The 12,434-nt window shown below is 33.5% G+C and overlaps 1 protein-coding gene across 2 annotated transcripts in view; it reads right to left on the reverse strand.

The window, feature by feature from the left end:
• Positions 1-12,434, reverse strand: part of LOC126967942 (muscle-specific protein 300 kDa) — a 118,559-nt gene that overhangs the window by 15,705 nt on the left and 90,420 nt on the right. For both annotated transcript variants that reach the window (XM_050812650.1, XM_050812651.1), the window contains exons 29-31: positions 4,233-4,365; positions 3,723-3,895; positions 2,597-2,748 (exon numbers count right to left, since the gene is read on the reverse strand). In XM_050812650.1, coding sequence (XP_050668607.1) covers positions 2,597-2,748; positions 3,723-3,895; positions 4,233-4,365 — 458 coding nt within the window. The remainder of the gene's footprint in view (positions 1-2,596; positions 2,749-3,722; positions 3,896-4,232; positions 4,366-12,434) is intronic.

Consider the following 12,434-nt stretch of genomic DNA (forward strand, 5'->3'; position numbering starts at 1 on the left):
GGGGAAATGCTCTGAAAAGGTCACTAAACGTCGGGTTAGCTAAAATAATAAAAAAAAAATATGTTTTACGCAATTGCTATTGTATACACATAGTTACAATTACAGGAGTTTTATTCCTTTCAAAAGTGTTTTATTTAATTGTGTAACATCAAAGAAAATTTTCATAAAAAAACATAGGTACATCGGATCATAAATCTCGAAAAATACCGATCAAATTGATAACCTCCTCCTTTTTGAAGTCGGTTAAAAATCATAAAGATTTATGATTTATATATATGTAGTTTTATTTGAAGAGTTTTTTTGGAATAACGAATGCACCTTTCAAAATATTTACCCTGAGTAATATGTGTTGAGCCTGAGCTCCCTAATATTCCTACGTGAAGTTAAGTCTAAACCCTACTAATAGTAGATTTAACAACGAGTGCACAAAACGAACCATTTTTTATCCGAGACTTTTAGTAATGTCGAGGATAAAATAGTTTTGTGGACGAGTTGTAAACTCTGATTTATATTTCGATTGCGAGGAAATAAAACAGTAGTATAATATGGACATTTTTAACAATTTAAGCAAATTTGAAGAAATTAATAAACGCACGAAAATACAAGACCTGTTTCCCGCCGCTTTTTTTTAAATCTTACGACATTGATATTAGGCTTGGGCTCCAGACCTATACAGCCTACTATTAAATTAATTTTGTTATATATATATTAACTAATTAAATAACCTACTGTATTTTAATTTAAATTATAATAATTTTTTGTGTCTTAAAAACAAATAAATTAAATTTAATGTTATAAAATAACAAATTCTATATCTGAACTTTTTATTGTGTTTGGCTGTATGGCTCATTTTCTTTGCCTTAATATTATATATACATTTATGAGTAGATACGTTTATGCACTTGTGCACAAAAATCGATTTTGTGCAGCCTATATCGTGCACAAATAAGCAATTTCAGAGCATTAGAAGTGAAAAATATATTTTCTATGCGATAATAATATTACTGGAAAAGGTGTCGCGTTAATAAATAAACTTCCAAAACCAACTATTATTACATTCTTAAAATCATTAAAAGTTATGCTGTGAAATAACGAAGCGAGAAATCGGGCTTGTTTTTATATGAAAGACAAAATGGTTTTTAACAAAAACTGTGGGATTATCACGTTCAATTTATAGCAGAAAAAACATCACCAACTTTTAAATATCGAATTTATTTCTTTACAATTTAAAATAAAATAATCACAAATGAGGTAAGCAGAATAATTGGCGCCAAACATATTACTTTGCAGGAATTTCAGAATTTCAAAAGTCAAGAATCTGTTAGTTGAGGGACAGTACAGGGAAAAATGCCAACATTTCACGTTCATTGTATTGATAACTGACAACTTCCGGTAAACATGTTCGACTGTTCAAACAATAATTGATTGCATAACCTTTCAACGATTTTTAAACTACTCTGTGGTCGTATAAATATATTTGTTAACAAAGTACATATGCATTAATCTTAATCGAATATAATGTATCAATTAGAAAAAAATTATAATTCCAATCGTAACTTTGTTTTATTCTAATATTTGTAGTTCTAAAACATACCTACCAAGTTATTTAAATTATCGAGATTTTGTGATTTGTAAATATGGTGATAATTATTGCTACCGTTTTGAAACTTAACTTATTAGAGTTTGCCATTTGTGCGCGCATCACGGAAAAGCTACTCGATAGATTTCAATTAAGTCTTCTAAGTTATATTGCTTAAACACTTGGCTTTTATCTAGAAAAATAATGCGATATCTTCATTTAATTTTAAGTTATTGAAGTTCTAAGAAACAACGATTTTTATAAGCACTACGTGCTCATTTATGTGTACGCGGATGAAGTCGCGGATATCAGCTAGTTAAGAATAAGAGAAGTCACAAATGTTGTGATAGTTAAGAAAGTTTACCAGTGGGAGGCTCCTTTGCACAGGAAGCCGGGTAGGTTACTACAACAGCGCCTATTTCTGCCGTGAAGCAGTAATGTGTAAACATTATTGTGTTTCGGTCTGAAGGGCGCCGTAGCTAGTAAAATTACTTAACTTACGTAAATTGGGCAAATGATACTTAACATCTGATGTCTCAAAATGACGAGCGCAATTGATGTGCCGCTCTGAATTTTTGGGTTTTTTAAGAATCCTGAGCGGCACTGCATTGTAATGGGCAGGGCGTATCAATTTCCATCAGCTAAACGTCATGCTCGTCTCATCCCTTTTTTCATAAAATTAAATTAAAACCGGTTAAAACCACCTGTGGTGGCTTCGAACAAACTGTTTTCATGACTCTTAGCTATTAATAAAAGTAATCACAGATGAGTTACGCAGAATAATTGGCGCCAAACATGACGTTGACAAAATTTTAGAATTTGAAAAGTCAAGAATCTGTTACAGGGAAAAATGCCAACATTTCATGTTCATTGTATCGATGACTCACAACTTCCGGTAAACATGTTCGACTGTTCAAACAATAATTGATTACATAACCTTACAACGACTTGTTAACTACTCTGCTTTCATGACTTGCTCTAAGCTATTAAAATACACAGTTAAATAAAATTACTTACTTCTCATAAGCTTCGACCAGTTCAGCGGTGTTTTTCCTCGTCTCCTCAGCGACTTCTTTGGAGTGTGGTGTGAGCAAGGATACCACGAAATCAGCATGCTCCACTAGATCGTCACGGCTCTCTTCCAGTCCTGATACTTCGCTTTGTAGCTCCTACATACCACAGACAAAGATAGAGTCGATGTAAGTGTAACATAAATTTATGAATCTTATTGATGTAATTGGTGGTTAAACGTTTTAATTAAAGTAAATGAAAAGGGGTGCACTTAGGGGTAGATATATATATTGGTTTTTATGGTAATAATACTTATTTACTTAAGGTACTAAATTAATCTATGACACATTAAATAACTTTAATTAATGGTTCAACTTGGGAGTACGCGGATCTCTACAATGGTTAAAACGGTTACTCGGACCGACCCTGTAATGGTTATTGAAGAATGGTTAATGGTAACTGGGACCGGCCTGATCAATGGTTATATGCGTACTGCCTTATTGAAGGCAAATATGGTTATAAATAATTCATTTTATCTACTAAGCAATGTTTGTAATATAATGCTGTTCAATTTCGTAAATAAATAAATAAAAAAAAACAATTAATCTCATCTTATAAGTGATTATAACCTATTACATTATTGTTTGTGATATATATTAGTCTGAGTTTGGGTAATTTAAACAGATATGTAGAAGTTTGTAATAAGCATTTATTTGATGTGTTAATTTATTAAAAATGGCTGTAAGTTTCTCAAATAAAATAAAATAAATGGAAAGAACAATGCTTAACATTAACATAACATTCTTCTGAATGCTCTCTCTTTCTCCTAATAACACTCCCGTGTTATTTCCTTGACCTAAATGAATAGTGATTTTGAAGCACAATGTTAGGGGACATCCAGAGAGATGGTAAGTTAGGCAAGGTTAATATTATATTTAAGATTGTAGCATTTGTAGCGATGCAGGAATTCAGAAATCGGGTTAAATGTAATGAATTAATTAATTTTATTGATTATTTGTCAAGGTCGCTGGAATAGGTTGGATCAGGGCAGTGTAGGACCGATCGTCATGTAGATTTTTGGGGGCCTTTATCCAGCAGTGGACATCTCAATGCTGATGTCAAGTTGACTCACTTGTAGGGCATGTCTTGTGTCAAGTGCCCTCCTCCTTGTGTCGGGAGTGCTGTTCAGTTGCCTCAGCCGGTCGTTGGCGGCAGTGATGGCAGCTGCCAAATTCCTCTGCGACTCCAAGAGTTGATTCCAGCGATGTAGCTGGTTATCTGCTGTGGCAGCGCGCTTCGCCAAACCTGTGTGAAAACGATCATCTAGAACGTTTACATAACTGAACGATTATTTACCAGTGGGAGGCTCCTTTGCACAGGATACCGGCTATATTATGGGTGCCACGACATTGTGTTTCGGTCTGAAGGGCGCCGTAGCTAGTGGAATTACTGGTCAAATGAGATCTAACATCCTTTGCCTCAAGGTGACGAGTACAATTGTAGTGCCTATCAGAATTTTTAGTTTTTAAAGAATTCTGTGCGGCACTGCATTATAATCGGCAGGGCGTATCAATTACCATCAGCTGACCATCCTACTCGTGTCGTCCTTTATTGCAATAATAAAACAATGAGTATTACGTACCCTCGCAGGCCAGGTCCCAGCGCTCAGCTAGTTCTCTTGTCTGTTGTTCCACTCGTTCACCGCTTGCAGCATCAGCACCGCTGCTCAGCTCCCGAGCTCGCTCCCGAACTACGTCCAGGAGCGGCTGTTGGATCTGTAACCATTAGTGACGTGAGCATTTCGGTTTCTTAATCCAGTTTAAACTGGGCTTCTTTTGGTGTTATAGCTATCATTAAGGGCTATATTTCACCGAAACATCACGGTGGTATCCCGGTGTAATATAACACGACCGCCCGTCTATGTCGTGGACATACCTAATAAGATTTTGCATATGAATATAAGCTTTAATATATCATCTAAACATATAAATCTTTATTTGTAGTGTAGAAATAACATATTATATGTTAACATAATCGGATTGCCACGTAAAGTGGAAACAAGTCGCGGATGAGCGTTCGTTGCCATACGAGTAGTTATCAAAAAACTAATATGGTATAGGGTATCACTTAGTTGCTAAAGGCGCCTATTTCTGCCGTGAAGCATTGTGTTTCGATCTGAAGGTCGCCGTAGCTTGTGAAATTACTGGGCAAATGAGACTTAACAACGTATGTCTCAAAGTGACGAGCGCAATTGTTGTGCCGCTCAGAATATTTTGTTTTTCCAAGAATCCTGAGCGGCACTGTGTTGTAATGGGTTGGCCGTATCAATTACCATCAGCTGAACGTCCAGCTCGTCTCTTGATGTCATAAAAAAAAGGTAACAGAAACTAAACGATACAATTTTTTTGTAAATAAAATGCGCTTCATGTAAAGTGTTTACAATGTTATCAACAATGCGCCGTCTGATAAGAAAGTATTACTAACCTGATACAAGCTTGTTATTAAACAAGTAAGCGAAAGTATTTTATCTCCAGAATTATATATGAGATAAGTCGATTAAAATGACAGTAACCATTCCCCGGAAAAGATATTTCTTGGATATTACGATTATATTTTTTTTATGAAAATAAGGGACGAGACGAGCCTACCCATTACAATGCAGTGCCACTCAGGATTTTTGAAAAACGCTCATCACGCGCTCGTCACCTTAAGACATAAGATGTTAAGTCCCATTTGCCCGGTAATTTCTCTACCTACGGCACCCTTCAGACCGAAACACAGTAATGTTTATACATTACTGCTTCACAGCTGAAATAGGCCCATAAACTACCCGGCTTCCTGTGCAAAGGAGCCTCCCACTGGTAAAAAGTATTATTGAAGTATTATTTAAATACTTCTAATATAAAATACGCATTTCTGTTACGGTTCTCACCAAACTTGATGCGAATGCTCCGAACATACCTGGTTCTAACTCCACTTCGGGGTGGCCAAATACAATTAAGACCCAGACGTCGATATAATTCAACTTTATCAGGAGGAAACTCAACAACCAGCGAATTAATGCACAGTCACCGAAAATAGCCACAAAGCCCTAAAAATAATTGATGGCCCCAGTTTCTCAAAAGCCAATTTTGACCTTCGAGATGACCTTGATGAAGAATTATCGATCGCGCGAGACGCAGTTAGGCGAGTCAAATTTTTAATCTCACCGATTTTTAGAGCGTTTTCAAGATCTCTTTTTTTCAATTTATAATATATGGAATAATGTGATGATGTATTGGTATTTGTAGGAATATGTAACAGATAAGCACTTTCTATACTCTATGGATCTGGTAATTAAGATTTTCATTGCAAGATTGTAAATATATCTTAGAAGATCACTGCACAATGTGTCGTACCACAATCTTGCGAAAAACACACACATTCCTTTAATAACTAATATCTTTAATTTAATATCTTTATTGTACTTCTTATTACTAATATACTATAAAGTGAGTTTCTTGCTACTTCTTCTCATAATCTATTAGCCCTTTACGAAGTAGCAGTAGATTCAATAAGAAAAAAAAATTTCTTTGACATTCATAAGTGTCATTTCGTGACCTACATGAATAAAGTGATTTTGATTTCATTTGATTTGTACCTATACGTACATTTTATAGTATACTAGCTGACCTGACAGACTTTATTCTGTAGATAATGAAAAAAATACTGTTTTATAGGAATTTGCCAATAATATTTCAAAACATCAAGAATTATTTTGTTAAAAATGCGCCCTGTTGTTATAATGAAATTGTTTCACAGTGGAACTGTCAAACCGTGCGTCACTAAATTCTCTCATAGAAAATATGTCCGTACAAAACAAATATCGAAAATAAAAATAATTATGGGTCCTAAATTGAAATAAAAACCATCCTATCTCTCAAGTTGGACTAAACTGCACTCCATGAAGTAATCCCCATTAAAATCCGTTCATTAGCTAAGGAGTCCATCGCGGACAAACAACGTGTCACATAATTTATAGATATTAAGATGTACCTACGATACAAGGTTGAAATCAAGACGGGTATGCAACATGTAGGTAAACACATTACTGCACTTAATGTAATCGGATAGTCGCCACAATGCAATTATGTTTGTGCATAAAGTGTATACTTTCTTACCGGATCCGTTCGTACGAGCTCCGTTATACAGTTTTATGACAAGATTAGTAATTACCAGTTATAAACTTACTAACTGACCCGACAGACATTTTGTTCATAATAAAAAAAATTGCGTGTGTACAAAGTTGTGTCAGAAGTGAAACCTGCGTTGTGGATGAACCTCTAAACTGCATATGAAGTCCTGGTACATGTTGCTAGGATGACACATGTTTTCAACCGCTATGAAAGACATTACTAACACCTCTACCATATTTATGTTCTCCTGGTGTCTATGCAGTTATAAGTCGTGCGTATGACATAAAGAATATATTAAGGTGTACCTACTCGCGTAATACATAAATATAAAATAGTATGCATATTTCTGTCTCATTCTTTGCCGGCTTCATCTTACACATTTTTGTATTTGTGTCTATTTATTTATTTAAAACATCTGTCTCTTACCTGACGTTTTTTCCGTTGCATCCGGTTTGAAATCACAACGATTCTAAAGAAGTTTCACTTCAAAAACGTTCATAAATTTCTTAACTACTTAATATGTTTATACGAGTATGTATGTAAATTATACTTTTATGTGCTAAATGAAAGGTTTATTAAACCAATTCTAAATACAAATACAATATATAATTATCAATACGTTAACGTGGATGTAAATACAGGGTTTTGAACTTATATTTTAGTATTCACATAATCTGTTTTGCTAATACGCTAACGGCCTTTTTCAATAACCTATCCATCCTTAGTTTAAGTTACTAGAGGTAAGTACAAATCTATCCTCTTACGCTTACTTACATTTCAATAAGCTATCGACATAAAGCATTGTACTATAACTGTATTAGACATAACTATGGATAGATAAGGTCTTGTCATTAAACGGTGATAGCAATGTATCCGTTACTAGAGATACGCTATTGAAAACGACCGTTAGTATTTGATATCTGATATTAATATTTAATATTGTCTTAAATCGACCCAAATAATTTATATTTATACTAGCTGACCCAACAGACGTTGTTCTGTTCATAATAAAAAAAAACTTAAAAAATTTCGTAAAATCCGTTCTTAGTTGACCTACTGCTCGAAAGGAATATATCTACCAAATTTCAGGTCTCTGGGGTTTATGGTTCCGGAGACATCGTGATGAGTCAATTTTTTTTATGAAAATAAGGAACGAGGCGAGTTGGACGTTCAGTTGATATTAATTGATACGCCCTGCCCAGAAATTCAGAGCGGTACTACAACTGCGCTCGTCACCTTGAGACATAAGATGTTAAGTCTCATTTGCCCAGTAATTTCACTAGTTACGGCGCCCTTCAGACCGAAACAGTAATGCTTACATATTACTGCTTCACGGCAGAAATAGGCGCCGTTGTCGTTTCATTATCTAGCTGGCATCCTATGCAAAAGCGACCCCCACTGGTAAAATATAGGTCAATAAAATATAGATAAATAAATGCCATTTCTTGGGGTTTTGATGATACTGAGCTGAAACTTGGAGTTTAGTTCTAAATATCTAATGGACTAAAAATATGATTCATGCTGAATTTGTAGCCGTCCACAGACAGAGGTGGGCAAAATAACGTACCCAACTTACCACTTGGAACTATTACTTACTTTGTAATTATATTACAAACAGAAAAGTCCCCGACCTTGCCCGTGTAAATTCATTAATATGAGAATTTGACTTTTAAAATAAAATAGATTTTCATTTATGGGTTTTACGTTGTTAGCGGAATAACCCTTATTCATTTTTTAAAATAAAAGTAGCTTAGTTATAGCTTAATTAAACTGGAACAGAAACACTAGATATGACTATCTATACATATAAATAAAATTTGAGTGTCTGTTCAATTATACAATTTTTGTCTGTCCGTCTGTTTGTTCCGGCTGATCTCTGAAATGACTGGACCGATTTTGACGGGACTTTTATTGGCAGGTAGCTGATATAATAAGGAGTTACTCAAGTAAGTTTATTTTAGAAAAAAAAATATTTTATAAATATAAAATAGTGTTGCAATGTACAAGAAACGATCAAACTCTAAAAAATATTTATATGTCAAAACAACGTTTGCCGGGCCAGCTAGTTGAACTTAAATAAAATTTTACTAAGAATATAATACCTGCATGTCAATAATTAATCATTTAACAAGGCAGAAACTGCAGTTATTGATATAAGATAATGAGGGACATCTAATTAATACATCCATACGTACAAAACTACATTATAATAAATCTAGATATTCCTATTTCCGGCAGCAAGAGCACCGAACCGCGACCGAACAAAAAATCAAATGATTTTCCTTTTAATTGCGCATTAACCACAATCGCTAAAAGAAATTTTACTTACAAAGATCTAGAGCTTACATTGATCATTATAGAATGGATGTTATATTATTATTAAGTGGATGTCGCTTAAATACATCCAAGGTAAAATGTCCGACAGCTGAATTACAAAAACAATATGAACACTGAACATAACTTATGAAAATTTTCGACATTGATTTTCGTTTGGACTGCCAATACTATTATAAAGATACTTCATTTACGATGAAAGAGAAAGTTACTCTATTGAAACCACAAAGTAATTATCTCTCCGATTAATAACTTTACCGACCGGCATTTTAAGCACATAACTATTTTATTATATTTAATTTTTAGATAAAAGTATCATTCCTATTAACAACTTACGCGATTAAAGACGAGAAAAAATTGAATAAATAAACATTCTTAACTCTTATATTTGAATGAAAAATTTAAATGCAACTCCGCCTTGACATAGTCATTCAATTCAAATATGGTAAAAATAACAAAATCACGCTGTATTGTTTTGTCGAAGCCGGCAACTCACCTTCCTTTTCCGCGGAATTTTCGACACTCACGTCTAAATAATAAGGTTCAAATTCACGTAATTGCAATTGTCCGAAAGCAGTAATTGTGTAGACGTTTTCATTGCTTAGTGCTCGAACAATGACTGACGCGAGGCCTTGACTCTGGTCGAGTGTCGTCAACAACTGTTAAGGCGAATGATTTCGCTAATGGTGTGAGTCATTACGGAAGAACTGTCGACTCTTTAATTTTGTTCAATTTTTTCAGTGTCTATAAATAAACTATGACGTGTAGTATTATAATAATTTGACAGAAATTTAATTTAATTATTTATTTAAGACCGAACAGATGGCGTTGTTTTTAAAGGTCATGCGAAACCCTACTGAAACTACACAAAAATATTATTAGAATAAACGTTACTTTGAATAAATGTTGTAAATTTCAGAATACATAGAAATAAAAAGAATGTTTGAATATATTTTTTTGTGCAACAATCTTGTGAACTTGAAATAATTTATATCACATTTTTTTTAATATAAATAAATATTTCTCGAGATTCTTCACCCGCTTGGTGATGATAAAAATACAATGAGACCTTCTCTTTTTGTGTTAGATAACATTTTGCCATCCACGTTACATTCAAGCGAAAAAGGCGTTCAAAATTATGAACGATATACTTAATTCGAAGTAATACCGCCCAAAAGGTTTTTTTCAAAAAATGAATATCGCAGCTAGTTATTAAAAATGACTTACAAACTTTAGGTAATAAAAGAAGCCATTATGATGTATTTCATATACGCAAAATCCTTGACTACCCTAGTCAAGGATTTTTTTTTTATATTCTGACGAGATTTTTTTAATGTAGGGTAACATTTCAACAGGTGCAATGACTGAGTTTCTGTTCAAGGCCAGGAACTTCGAAACTAGTCATCAGAGTACAACGTTGATATGACTTCAGTGATGGTTTGGTGGAGTAGTCTATTCAGGAATGACTGGGCCATATTTTAGTGAAAAAGGTGTCAAAATATCGGCATAAATTAATATTTATGCCGAGATTTATGTTATAATTAACATACGATGTCTGAGAAGATGATTAACTCCTTATCATGAATGATTTTGATAATGATAAGCCCCTAATAAGAATGGATAAATCATGGTGTTGTATAAAAGTGTTCGATAACTATCGATAAAACTGTGCACAGGGTAAAAAGCTTAATTCGTGGTTGGAAATGAACGTTTTTGACTTCACCAGAGCTGAATACGGGCCTTCATCTGGTGCTGATAATGATTTAGATAGGTTAGTAAATTCATAAGATGACAGTGAGATATTTGTATAAACTAACAGACACTAGGTACAGTAAAAAATTTGTATGTATGACTATGGCAAGACTAGGTATACAGAAAGATTTAGTAATATATACCAGAGTATTGATATGTGCAGTTTCACGAAACCGTAATTGATACAGTTCCAAGTACAAAACCGCAACACCGCAAGTAATCATATAACATTGTCATGTACAATGAGAATAGATAAATAATATATAAGTATATCGATGTTACCAGCTCACAAAGAATATGCGGATATGTAATAAAAAGATGCGATCCACAATTTATACTGATCTGTAGCTTGTCGCTCCGATTGTATCGTGTACTCCGTATACGTTGAATTTATTCAGTGGTATTTATAATTAGATCCAATAACAAAAAAACGAACTATGTATGTTTATGTTTCAGAACAACGTAGAAGAAAATTAGGCCACCGTAGTTCAGACGTTCTTCTCGAGTCTCAGACCTAAGATCTTTCAATATTAACTATAATTTAAACTTTAAGGTACCTAAACATTTTACCTAAGTATTTATTTACTTTATTGAAGACAAATACAGAAACAAAAGATTAACTACACATTCAAATTATACTAACTAAAATAATTACAATTGTTCCCTTGGTACGTCTCACTGAGAACATAGATGCGATGGAAAAGCGACATCTGCTTAGGTGCAGTTATGTATGTATGTATGTTATAATATTGGAAAGTAACTTTAAATACAGTGGCTACGTGGTTATTATGACATTGGCTTATTCAGCAGAATACAGGAGGCGAATATGATTTGACTTGAGTCAGAGAATCATACTAATTTATATAATAATAAGATTCGATTTTGCGCCTTAGCTTTACAAAGCCTTATTTTCGCTAGTATCTTTAAAATTCTCAGTATATAAATTAAATTTTAGCTACTTCGACAACATGGATTAAGCCTGATTTGATAAATACTTCATATCAATATTCAGATAACAACATACAACTGGACAGGTGAATTTTAATATCAGTATTGCAATTTAGCTTCCCCTTAACAATGACAAGTTGAGGTCGTGATATGAATTCAATATAAACGGTTAAGTTAATTCGCCCAATATAGCAACATGAGATTATGACGTATCACAATATGTCTGAATTTTTATTAACGCAGAAATATATTGAATACATTTAGTCATTTAAAGTGTATTTGTTGAGAATGTTATATGCTAGAAAAGAAACTGTTGTTTAAATTTTACTTTAAACATAGAAATTAAATTTAAGTAGACATTATTTGAATCTACAACTCATCGAAATCGGAAGATATCATTCTATTAAAATTAAATTCAGAAATATGTTATGATGGCTTTCTTGCGTGAGAACACATTAAAAATAACATCCCAGAGTGTGATTCAACGTTTGGTTGAAGTTGAGTTGATAAGTAGGTAAATAGTATTTTAGCTGAACAAATGTAAGTAGTACGTCAGTGAGGAATTGAACATAACCACGGAAAATGGCATAATCAATATTAAAAAAAAACATTTTGCAGAATTCAGGACCTACTTA

Source organism: Leptidea sinapis, chromosome 14, assembly GCF_905404315.1.
Source record: "Leptidea sinapis chromosome 14, ilLepSina1.1, whole genome shotgun sequence".
NCBI classification, from domain to species: domain Eukaryota; kingdom Metazoa; phylum Arthropoda; class Insecta; order Lepidoptera; family Pieridae; genus Leptidea; species Leptidea sinapis.